This window comes from Leptosomus discolor, chromosome 5 (genome assembly GCF_034619465.1).
Source record: "Leptosomus discolor isolate bLepDis1 chromosome 5, bLepDis1.hap2, whole genome shotgun sequence".
Lineage (NCBI taxonomy): Eukaryota > Metazoa > Chordata > Aves > Leptosomiformes > Leptosomidae > Leptosomus > Leptosomus discolor.
In genome coordinates, this window is record NC_141395.1 from 6752154 (window position 1) to 6765443 (window position 13290).

At 48.1% G+C, this 13290-nt stretch overlaps 1 protein-coding gene across 1 annotated transcript; it reads left to right on the forward strand.

The window, feature by feature from the left end:
- Positions 1-1239: 1239 nt before the first annotated feature.
- On the forward strand, positions 1240-1992 carry NXPH2 (neurexophilin 2; the record flags this gene model as incomplete). The annotated part of the gene is made up of 1 exon (XM_009959478.1): positions 1240-1992. A coding segment is annotated over one exon (753 nt), but the record flags the coding sequence as incomplete, so codon positions are not given.
- Positions 1993-13290: the final 11298 nt, after the last annotated feature.

Genomic DNA, 13290 nt, shown 5'->3' on the forward strand with positions numbered 1-13290 from the left:
AATAATTGCAGCTGAAAAAGTTTTTCTGTGTACATTAAGATGATCCCAGACTGGCAGGGGTTGGACGGGACCTCTGGAGATCACCTAGTCCAACCTCCGCTGACGAAGCAGGCCCGCCTACAGCAGGCCGCACAGGATTGCGTCCAGGCGGGTGGTATAAGAAAGTCCTGAAGAGAACAAACCCTGAAAACACATTCTCCAGAACTCATGCTCAAGCTTGAAAGGACCTAAAAAGAAAAAGTTAGATGACAATTTCTAGCTTGTTGAAGCACAGATCTTGCTTCTGACCGCTTGAGCACATGCTCAAGTGAGCAATGAGCTCAAGTGCTGCATTTTCAACAGGCCTTCTCTCTCAGAGAGTACAGGGAGAACGTACAGGGGCAACGTGTCTCTACACCAAACTGGCAATCTGCTGTTCACTGAGACCTGCGTGTCTGACTGGGAAATCTTACACCGTTCTGTCGCTACCAGAAGTAGTTATTTGATTTCCGATTGCAAACAATTTTGTATTAGACTTAGCTTGGCCTAGTCGTGTTTCTGAAAAATGAGGAGATGTGTTCTATGGCTGGGATTGCTCAGCACTTCTTGAAGGTTAGCTGATGCTCAATACAGGCAGCTTAGCACCTGAAACCAGCACACCCAAAAATACAGTTATTTTCATGATCTGACACAAACTAAGAGCACAAACTGACACACTAAGTTTGGAAAAAATGGAACAGGCAAGACCAGAGTCAAATGTATAATAAACACGTTAGTACTCAAGTACCACACCAGAAGCAGCTGAATAAGACAGGATTTTAAAGCCTAAACTAGTCGGGAAGTTAAGTGGAGAGAAAAACAAAGGTGAATGGAAAATTCTCTGTTCCTGTTTCACTCCACCTTTTAGCAGAGGTGCCACTTTGCTGTTTGGGTTTTCCAGCGTCCTTAGGCACATTTTTCTCTAACAACTCTATAAGCGAAGGGTGTCTGCCTGCTCTCAGGCTTCACAGCCCTCAACCTGTACAGACAGATATCCATTTGTCCCAGTGGACGGCTCCTGTTGAGATTTTTGCATCTTCTGTAAGTTATTTTGAGTAAAATCCTTGAGCTTTCATAGGGCAGCAGACATTACTCATTACCGTGGTCCACCTGACAGGGCCAGTTCAGACCTTATTGGGGTAAAAATAAGTATTAATGGCTCCTTCTGCATCTCGCCATTTTTATTTTCACACTTAATATTTACAATTCTCTCTTTTTGTTTTGAAACAGGTATTTTGTGACGCTAATCAAGTCGTACAAGCCACCGACGTGCTGGACTGGGAAGACAAGGATGCTGCAGAGACGTTGGTTGACAACGTGGTCCACTCCAGGATCATCAACCCGTTACGCCTGTTTGTTAAGCCATCTCCAGTACTGAAACACGGCCAGGTGTCCTACTCAGACAGCATAGAAAACTTTTGGGATTGGTTGTCCAACATCACAGAGGTTCAGGAATCTCTCGCACGAACTAAACGCAGACCTATAGTAAAAACTGGGAAATTCAAGAAAATGTTTGGATGGGGCGACTTCCACTCTAACATCAAAACTGTTAAGCTGAACCTCCTGATCACAGGGAAAATCGTCGATCACGGCAATGGGACCTTCAGTGTTTATTTCCGACACAACTCCACAGGCCTGGGAAATGTTTCTGTCAGCCTGGTGCCACCTTCCAAGGTGGTTGAGTTTGAATCCTCTCCACAGTCAACGCTGGAGACCAAGGAATCCAAGTCCTTCAACTGCCGAATTGAGTACGAAAAAACAGACCGCGCTAAAAAAACTGCCTTGTGCAATTTCGACCCTTCCAAGATCTGCTATCAAGAGCAGACTCAAAGCCATGTCTCCTGGTTGTGTTCCAAACCATTTAAAGTTATCTGCATTTACATTGCGTTCTACAGCGTAGATTACAAACTGGTGCAAAAGGTCTGTCCTGACTACAATTACCATAGCGAGACTCCATACTTGTCCTCTGGCTGATACAGTCGTGGGTAACTGTAGAGATACAGCACCAGTCATAAAAATAAACCTTTCCATTAACCTTTTGGAGAAGAATATGTTTTCCTATCAGGTTAAAAAGTCTTTAAAAACTGTAGCCGTGTTTGTGATGTATCGTAAATAATCAAACTATTTATGTAATGATCATTTTCGTTTCAGACCGTTGCAGTTTAGCTCTCTCGTCATTAACAAGGGAACTACCAGGCAGACACGTGACAAAAATGAAACAAAATTATGTCTGTAATGAGCGTGAATCTTCAAAGTCAGCTTTTGAAGTTAGACTCGATGGCGGAGAGGTTATCTCCTGCTCGAATTGGACAGGACTTAGCAGGATCCTACTTCTTATTGGGGACTTTAGATGACGATATAAAGAACAAATGATGAAGCAGACTCCCAGCTGCTTATACACAAAATCCAAATAAGTGGCCCTCCCACTAATTCCGTAAAGAATGTTACACACAGAGCTCAAGGAGTCAAGTCCAAATACTATAAGGAAGTGCTATTTCTAGGCCAAAAAAAGGGAAAGGAATCTCCATTTCTATAAGTTGTAGTAGTTGTACGTATCCATTGAAGTGAAGAGTGAGTAGTTCTTCCTTCAGACTTCTTACCCGTGGATATGCAACGCCGTAATTACACACTGATGAGCTTTAGTTTATTAGACCCACCAGGTGTGCAGGTTTGGTGTACGTTTCTTCCTTCCCTCCTCACCACTGGTTTTGATTCTTCTCAAACGTTTACACATACCCCGGTACTAGGTTTTACGGTGATAGAGAATACACATACTTCGGAAAAAGATAATCTCTGTTTAAGTCTGAAAACGGGACAGGGGCTGGCTTCCACCTAAAGGAAGCAGTCGGCTCGCCCTCCAGCCCTCCTCGCGCCGTAGGGCAGGAAGGGAAGCACCTCACGCCGTGAGGACGCCACACCCATGGCACACGCTTTCCGCTTAAGGCCACCCAGCTGCCTGCCTTGGCGTGGCGTTGCGGACGTCGAGTCAAAATAGAAGCGACGACAAATAAAGACGACCGCAACAATCGAGGCCCCTTCCCCTCAAAGCAGATTCCCAACGACATTCAGCCAGGCTTTCCCCCCGCCCAGCACCGCATCGCTCCACCGCAGCCAGTTACAAGAAGGGAGGGTCCAGCTGCCGGACAGACGTTCTCCCAAACCACCGTCAGCTCCAGCAACGCAGCTTCAACCATCCGCCCCCTGCGCTTCCCCTGGGTATTGATTTTGCTGCTGCTGCCGCCCGTTCGCTGCCACAGTTCTTTGTGACGCTTCCCTGTCACGGGTGCTGTGGAAGAAGCGCTTTTTATTGCCTCCAATCAAACGTACACGCAGCCTAAATAAAGCATTATTAAAATCCTCTGTTCAAGTGGTGTGCGCCCGGACAAACGACTGACAGCTCAGAAAGACTCACTCATGAGATTAATTCTGATTTCCTTGGTAAAATCTCATACAAAAAAACCCCAAAATTTCTGTTACAAATGTACTATGAGTAACTGGCTAATTTGTTTTTCTCTTTAGGTGACAAATTTAAACGTGTTGTTTAGTTTGATCAATAATCTGAATGTTTTCCTTCATCTTCCTTCATACACAGTCTCTCCTGGTCTAAATGATGTTTTTTAGTTTGTCAATTACTGTTGATTCCTACGAGATGGTCTACTTTGTATTCTGTATAGCGTGTCCTCGTTCTGGCTGTATATAAGCTCGGATTTATTGCTAGGAGTCCAGTGGTCGGTGCTTTTGTAACTTAGCTGTAAGCCATGATTTTATTGCCATGTATTTTTACTCAGCACTGTAGGCAATTAAAAGGAAACCCTACATGCTATTACTGTAGAGTATGTGGAAATCATGTATGTATATACACTTAAATATGTGTACATATACAGAATATATGTGTACATGTATTTGTATGTAAATAAAGAGAGTTTGCTAAATCTGGCACTTGCTTGTGGCATACCTGATTTTATTTAAAATGCTACTTTGGGTCTTCAAAACTCGGGCACTGCAACACGTCACTGAACATTTTTCCCCAGCTGGAGTTTGTTGTTCTAGCAGATATTTAAGCACGCGCTGCAGCGAGCCGTGCTACGAGCCCGGGCAGAATAGGTCCAGCAGCATTTAGCCGTGTCTGAGAAATGCAGTGCGCGTTTCGCCGAAGACGACGGTGACCTGCTCAGCAATTGTGCGAGGCACGTTGAGAGTGAAGGGGTTGGTCAGCCTCAATTAGGAAAGACACGTCGGCTCCTCCCAGGCAGGAACGCGCTGGGAGACGCGGCCCTCAGCCCTGGCTCAGAGTTCCTCATCAAAACAGGAGCCGGATCCTCCCCCCCGGCGCAGACGTCCTCTCGCTGCGGCACAGCCCCAGCCCGGGCGGAGGTTTCCAGACCTCAGGAAGACACAAACCAGAGCCTTGAGCGAACGGACACGGCTCTGGAAACACCCGGAGGGCCCGGACCACCTGGGGATTCACACGGAAAGGCGGTTACGAATCAAGGGACAAGTGTTTTAACAGGTTTGACCCCTGAGCTCCTTGAACACTGAGAAGACACACATCCAGCTGGCGCCTTGTGACTGGAGACAACTCCCAGGCTCGTCAAGCAAGGCCCAGGCTGGTGCCGCGCCACGGGAGCAGCGCAGCGGAGAAACGGAGCCCACGACAGCAGGAGGAGAGGGTCAACCCAGGCCATGTCAGCGCTGGCACCCAGCTGCTACCCCCCGGCAGAGCATGCGGAGGAGCTGTTGTCCCTCACCCCTAAGGCCTCCCCCGGAGTTTTCCTGCCCCTAGCCACACAGGAGCAACCACCACCCAACTCCTCGGCTCCCGCCGCGCCTACCGAACACAAAGCAGCTTGGCGAAAGCCAAAGCTTGCTGGAAGACGAGGGCACAGCGGGTTGGGCACCCAGGGGAAGCGGCCTTCGGGGGCTTGGCCGTGGCTTTCACATAGCCCAAACGTCCTCCCAGGGAGAAGCGAACCCTCGGCAGCAGCCCCGAGGCTGGGGTGACGGGAGGAGCTGGCACCGCTGCCCTCCCACCAAGCCCCGGCACAGGGGCTGGAGCAGGAGCAGGAGGGAGCCTTGATACCAAAACCCATCATGCCAGAGAGCTCACCACCACGCTTTTTCCAGTCACAAGCCTTTAAAAATCAGCTTAAAAGCATTCCAGGTTCGGGGTTTTTTAGATCAATTTTGAGAAAGTCACTGTAAAATAAGCACTTACAATCTTATTGCAGTCAAAATCAGATGTAGAAGAAACTATTCACACCTGGCCAAGTAAGCAAAATACAACCCAATGAGCCAAAGGCAGTGACAGACTTCATTAGGTCAAATTTCACGCTGCCCATGTAAACAGAACTGAATTTGATTTCATTTCACACAGAACAGGCCATATTTAAAAAAAAAAAACGACAACATTTTCCTGTGTAACTGGTAACTATTTTAGACAAGTTTCAAATTTCAATGATTGTTCCTCTCACAACTTATTCACAGGATTTTAAAATAAAAATTTGGAAGATAAAATACCAATTTTTGAAAGCGTCCCACGTGGGCAATGACGACTTAATACCACAGCGACTTAATCTAAAAGCTTTTAATATACAAACTTTAATTTAATCCAAATCTCCACAGTGTCATTTTGCACGTGTTTATGTCAACACAAATATGTATTTAAACTCCTTGCTAAGCACCCTTCCTCCTGTTCTCCCCATCCTGGGGATACACACATAATAAAATCCCAACCAAAGGCCAATCCGCGGCACACACCTAAACATCAGCTCTTTTCCTTCAGACAGCCCTCCGTGCGGTGCTGCGGGAACCACGCCGGTCAGGAGTTCCTTTTCTTAATCATTTCAACTCGAACAGGGAAGTAACTTAGTTTGGTTTTTCTTTTCCCCTCAGGAATTTCATCCTTTGGATCCTCAGCCTTTTCATCCCCTCATACCCCGAGCCGCTGGTCGGATCCTGCCACGAGCTCCTCGGCCTCTCGCTCATCGCAGCGCCAGCGATGTCGGGCCGTGACCCGGGGCTCTGCCCCCGCTCTCCCAACCCCTTACCCCGAGGGGCCGCACGGTGCTGCAGCGGCGAGCGAGACAGAACAAAGCAAAAAGCTGAGCCGTGTTTGCTGCGAGCTCCCTGGGGTTGGTTCTCTCTTTTCAGGGAGAATTTACCAGGCAGCGCTGAAAGGGCAAACCCCTGAATCACCCTGATGCCACTGCAAACACTCACAGCGAGCAGGCAAAGGCGTTCAGTACAAACCAGCATCCCGTGCTGCCTTTTTTTTTTTTTTTTTTCCCTAAATTGTAATTCATGGACATTAGATTTTGCTATTTGTTTTATGCTCCGTTGACCAGCACAATCTGGATAATGTTTTATTTATAGTATAATAATGATTTGTCATTACCACGGTCCCTATTCAAATATGCACAGTTGAAAAGACAATAACAAGCTGCATATACTAAGTAGCTCAATGAAACACACATCAATCATGTAGATTTTTAGCTGTAGGGTGTCTTGTTTGAAAAACTAGACTTTGCCATTCCCGTCTCTCTTGTGAGCACCTCTTGCACGTGTCCGTCAGAAGCAGCTTCCTTCTTTGCTTCGAAACTAGCAACCAAAGTGACATTTCTCATGTACTGGCAGCTCACACCAAAACCGTACTTGGAGGGCAGCCCAGAAAGCCGATCGCATCCTCGGCTGCATCCAGAGCAGCGTGGCCAGCAGGTTGAGGGAGGGGATTCTGCCCCTCTACCCCACTCTGGTGAGACCCCACCTGCAGGGCTGCGTTCAGCTCTGGGGCCCCCAGCACAAGAAAAACATGGAGCTGCTTGTGCGGGTCCAGAGGAGGCCACGAAGCTGATCAAGGGCTGCAGGGAGTGATAGGACAAGGGGTAACGGTTCCAAACTGAAAGAGGGGAGATTTAGAGTAGATATGAGGAAGAAATTCTTCACTGTGAGGGTGATGAGGCACTGGCACAGGTTGCCCAGAGAGGCTGTGGCTGCCCCCTCCCTGGCAGTGCTCAAGGCCAGGCTGGATGGGGCTGGGAGCAACCTGGTCTGGTGGAAGGTGTCCCTGCCCATGGCAGCGGGGTGGGAACTAGATGGTCTTTAAGGGCCCTTCCAACCCAACTCAGTCTATGGTTCTATGATACTGCCTGTACTGTATTTGTCTCCAACAAAAAACTAGGAATTAATGTAATCCACTCACAGGTTTACAAAACCAAAATCATAAATTTATATCACATCCCTGGTGGATTCAGGTGTCTGGAGTTGGTGAACAGAAGATAAACCACGTGGCAGCAGGCCGCTCCCCATTGCCTACGTAGCCCAGCCAGCTGCACGTGCAAGGAACACACCCGCTCCACAGCGGAGGGATCCGAGGGACTGGTTTTACAGGTGAATTGTTAATAAACATCCCACTTCAGTCAAACCCCACCTCCCACAGCTCTGGGGAACCTGTTCAGATCTGCAGTCAGGAGGGATGGAAACTAAACGGAGTCCGCTGGACGCTGCCGGCAGCACCTTCCTGCCAAGACTGCTGCGACCGACCCCGTCACACAGCTCTCCAGCCCCAAATACCCACGGGCTGTCAGGCCGAAGCAAGCTTCCAGTTGTTGGTATCCTCAAGCAAGAACCCCAGCGATCTAGACTTAATTTTGAAGGGAAAAAAAAAAAAATTAAAAAACTGCTTTTCCAAAGATGTAATTCAGTCTCCAACTCAGCACAAATCCAGCACCAGCTGCAGCCCAATTAAAAAGCAATTATATTAATGGGAAAAGAGTTTACTCAGGGAAGAAAAAAATTCTCCTGACAAACAAGTGGTAGGGTTTTAAAACAAAACTCCAAAAGAAATATCAGCACCTTCCTAGTCAACGGTAATAAAACAGCCAAGCGGGTCAGACAGACTGTATTTCTCTCACTGCAGTCTGTCCTCAAGTCAGAACAGAGAAAAAAAAAAAAAAAACACAACTAGTTTGGGGTCTTTGTAATGTATTTTCTTCATTTTATGAAAAAATGAACCTCTGCGATCCCTCACGCAGACAGGGGAAGCTGAATTACGCTGAGGGTTCGGCGATGAAGAGCATTTCTCTGCCCCAGTCAAACGGCTCAACCACCTTTCCCAACCACAAGGTGTAACGCCAGAAGCACAGAGCTGGCACCGAGCGAGACCGGGGTCTCCCTCGGCTCGTCACAGGCAGGACCCGGGGGTCTCGCCCAAAGCTGGGCCGTGGGAGCAGGGCACAGCACACCGCGGGACGCAGCCCGACCGCGGCACGGCCACAGCGAGGGAGCAACTCCGCAAGATCTGCTGCGGGAACGTTTTGTCAGACATCCCACCGCTCCCCTTGCCCCTCTCGCTTTCACTGTCACGGGGAAACAAGACCACTTTATCGCCAGCCTGCTCCCAGACCGGCATCTCCCATTTCAGTCATCATCCTGCACATCTGCCCTTGGCAGCTACACATCTTAGCCCCTTCGGATGCAAATCCTGTTTCTTTATTCTCTTGCCTCATTCCCAGACAGTACGTGGCTCTTTCATCATTATGCAGTCAATTAAGCTTTGGCTACCTTATCTTAACAGCTCCAAATAAGCTGGTGATCCTCCTGAAAGGTGATACATTATAATTGGTTCCAAATCGGCAAGAAAGAGAATAGTGAAACATGAGACTGTGAGGTTATTTGAATTAGTTAAAAATGGCCAAAAAAAAAAACCCAGTTGAATATATCAAGGTGTTTGCTTAGATCTTCCAGTATCGGTCAGGTTTGTATCACCTTACAGCCAGCGTCACCTCCCCAGAAACAAGACTTGGGACCTTTTGTTCCAGAGATCCTACGGATGGCAGCGCCGCCGCCAGCTGCTCCCAAAGGCAGGTGATGATCCAGCTCCACCGCGCTCACTAGCGCTCAGCCACGTCGGGGGAGAGGGTGAAGGGCACCGAAACCCGGCACAGGGCACGTTTCGGGTTTTAGGGGTTTTATCAGGGTGCGCAGCGATCACACCCCCCCCCCCCCTTCCATCCACATTTCAGAAACCCCTGATGAAAAGCAACTGACCCCGAGCTCGTCTAGAGAATGACCAAGGCATTTCCTCACAGAAAAGCACTTGGGGCTCTCCACCCCAGACCAGAAGCCCCTGCTGGCACACAGCTGTGGCTCCCCGCCGCGCGCGCTGACCCCCGTGGGCACAGGAGACCCACCCTGCAGGAGGGGGCCCCGCTCCCGAGGGCCCCGCTCCCGAGGGCCCCGCTCCCGAGGGCCCCGCTCCCGAGGGCCCCGCTCCGGGTATCCCTCAGCGACATGGCCACAGCAGCGTCACCCACTCCAGTGACTTCTCTAACAACTCACAGTATTCCCTTGCAGTCTCTTTAAAAAAGAAATAAAAATTAAAAAAGATCAGTTCAGGTTTTCAAAACGTGTCAAGCTGATTTAACTCGAACACGAGCACATGTGTTTCGTCTTAGTTCAAGAACTGATCAGCGAGGAGCCTTCAGTCTATTCTAAGCCACCGGTACTGACACTCTTCCACCACCTCTTCTCTTCAGGAGTGGCTGAAGCACGTGCTGCAGTGGCAGGTGGTGCTGAGCAGATGCTAACCTGGGACCCCAGCACAGAATATGTAACACAGATTTCTGAGCAGGTAAACCAAAGGATTAAAAATATTTCAAGTTGCCATACTGAAGACGATAAGCAAGCCTATTTATTATATAGTCCTTAAGACTACTTAATTCCAATCCATTTCTCATGTCAGATAGATTTAACTGAAGCATTTCTGACTTCAATCACCCAAGATTTGGATTAGCCGAAGTACCCTGGGGAAACAAGACGCCCGCTCACCCGAGCTTCCTGGAGGCGATGCCATACGGGGCAGTTGCTCTGTCCCAAGGGAACATCCTCTCCCCCCCACCTCCCTCCAAAGTCCAACACACCACAAACACTAGACCCACAGCGCTTGGCCACAGCCAAGTACCAACGGCAGCCCGGAGCCATCCATCAGCTCCGCCAAGCTCATCGGTGTGTCAGGACGTTACGGGACACTTCTATTTGGCAAAAGGAGGGGAGACATACATTTTTGACTCACCACGGCAGTTATCTTTAAACCAAGCACAGCCCCTTATTTAAAACACGAGTATTGAATCCTGTTGCCAGAAGCAGATTAATTGCAGCTTCCAGGAAAAAACTCTGAGCTTATTTCACATTGACTTTTATTCCCACTTGAATTAAGTTCCTTATGTTACACCGACTCATTTGAATTTTTTGAATTGGTTTTGCATAGTATCATTTACTGATGTACTATCTTTAATTACATAACACACATACACTCTCCAACTGCATTATTAATGAAAGTGTTTTTAATTAAATGGCTCTCAGCATAATATTCAGTCATTAATTTCACATGCTCAGGATGTGGAGAGATTCTATTCTGATGGTCTGGGGAAACTTTGTACTTTCGATGAGGGATACTTCCAAAGTGATAGTTTCAGAGTGAAGTTGAAAATCATTATGAGCACTGAATTACCCTCTCAGCAGCTGGTACCGCAGTTCTGCTCTACTGGGTATTATCTATTCTTCAGCTCAAGTGCTCCTTTTGCTCTGCCGTGCTTCACCACGGGTAATTTTAAAATGCCTCTCGCTGGATTCACATATATTCCACAGCAAATAATATTGGAGTTATCTTGTCGGAACAATTTACACTTGGACAATGGCACTAAGGCTGCACCCTCCTTCCTAACTATGTCACCACCTGCCTCCACTCTTAAACTTCCAGGGCTCTCTGAAGTGAGTGGGAACGCTCTCAGGGATTGGGGTGTTTTTTTGCCCATCCACCAAATGGAGGCACAGACCCACACACACACCTCGATGCAGGCATTGCTTAAGCTTCCTTAACATTCACCTGCTCCAAAGATTGACGATTATGGCCACGAGACAAGAGAACAGCATTAAAACTTTTTTTTTTCCATACTAGCTCAAATTTACTATTGCCTCACCCAAGGCAAGCAGACCTCCAGCCCAGCCTGAGAAAGAAGGCCCACCTAAGGAGCCCTGTACAAGTTTTTTCCTACCACAAAGGATTCATTTTCATCGCTGTTCATGCCTTCTATTTACTGATTAAAAAGAAATACCACAAAATTATAGGACAGAAATTTCCAGGAAGACTTTGGAAGTCTTGGAAGTAATTTTTCTGTCTTTCTAGAAGAGCTCACAGGAATTTTTGCCCTTCTAGAAGAGCATTAGCGTAACAAGACTGCACAGTCTGTACATGTTTGACCTGTGAATTTCGTGGCACGTTTGTCCATCTTCCACAGAGGCAACTGCAAACAAACCAGTTTTCTGCTAGGACTGTTCCTGGGACTCTCTGTCATTCGGTCTCTAGTCTCGAGGCAATTAACTCTTACCCACACAAAGTCCCAGACTTTTTGAGCAACAAAGTCCTTCCCAAAAAAACTGTCCTCTACTCTCTTAGGTTTAAAAGCCTTCTTCCTAGTGCAGGCGGAGAGCAGCAGCTCTTGCCCACCCCATTCTCCTCAAAGCACAGCAGCCTGGATTACATCTTACTGCTGGTCCCTCTCCACTTCAGCTCAACCTCCTGCTGCAAGGCTCACACTTTAGTATCCCCCTCTCTGCTAGTCCCGCCCTACAGCTGCTGCCCTCTTTGAGCTCCAGGCTGGCCCTTCCGGCCCTGCTCCTGTAGCCTAACTGCGGCGAGATACCTGCCACGAGCTCTCACAGCCTCCCCCCTCCCTTCAGCTGAGCAAAGAACACCTTGTGGAGGAGACAGCAGACCCGGAGGGTATACATGAGAATAAACGCTCAGAAACCTTCTGTCAGTAAGACGAAATCAATCCCTTACTTGGGAACCAAAAAGCCCGACAGGACTTCAGCTGGTTAAGTTCAAAGCCTCGTTAAAAAAAAAAAAAAATCACAGCGAGACTCAGCTCAGAGGCACCACGCGCCAGCGGGCTGACTGGAGGCAAGCCGTGGGGGCAGACCACAGCTAGCCACGGGCTAGCAGCGGCAGAACCTGTTTTTACGAAGCCTCACCATCAAAGATGATTGCTTGGCAGGGTTTTAATGGAAGGGGAAAGAAAAAGGGTGAACGCAAAATAATTTAATAAAAATCTGCTATGTCAAAAAGATACTACACACAGACCTCCACTGCATTTAAAATGGCTTTTAGAGAAGTAACTAATATTTTTATACGACAGGACTACTGATAATATATGCCCACATTCCCAGCATTTCATGTCTACATAAAACATTGCACCGTAATGAAGATAATTGAAAGTATGACTTTCATCAATATTTAATTAGCATTTGGTGCTAACTCATTACTTCGGCACAATTAATTTGACATCTTGCTGCACGGCCTGCACAGATTTCCTTCTAGGGTGTTGTTCTATTGGTGGGACCTAAGTAACACTAGACATGTGCACCTTCCCTGGGGCTCCTAGAGGACTATGAAAGATGGAGAATATGACTGACATTTTAATCTACTGCAGGACACGAAGGCATAATGCTGCAGCTCAAAATACGCACGTGTATTTGGCTAATGCAACTTTGTAATAAAGGAAATATTCTACTAAGCGATCATTTTCAGAAAGCAAATGGTACTGCCATCACACCTGCCTTTTCCTCCCTGGATGAGGCACCCAGCCATAATTCAGTAAATCAAACCAGCAGGGCCTTTTGTTAGCAATTGGAAACCTCTGTAACTAACAATTTTAAAATTATTCCCCGTAAACGTGCAGAAAACCTCTCCAGAAAAAGTGGATCTTCAGATGATCACAGAATACGAGATGCCTCGTGATGACTGGGAGGTACCGCACAAGAGCGGGCGGGCAAAGGACAAAAGATGCTCCGCAGTCATCTTGTCAGTCAGTCCAACTTACAAAATTACTTGGAGAGATTTTTAGCAGCAGACTTAATGCAAAGGGCACAGTTTTCTTCCTACATCCTTAGAGCAGCTCCCCCCACCCAGAGGAGACCACTCACAGCTGGTACGTGGGGTACGGCCGGGGAGAAGGCCGGACAGCCGGGGAGAAGGCCGGCCGACAGCCTCGACTGAAGGAAGTTCAAAACCCGCTGCTTACACTCCCAGATGTTAAACGAAGTGCTTGGCCAGCCCCCGAGCGTGCTGCACGCAGGGGGTTTCTGAAATACCTGGAGCCAACACGGAGCCCGTCCCCAGAGCCGAAAGCAGCCACCCGCGTGCTCGGCCCGCACCTCACCGAGCGCTCGCCAAAGCCAAGCGGCTCCCGGTGGTAAAACGTACGACAGGGCTTC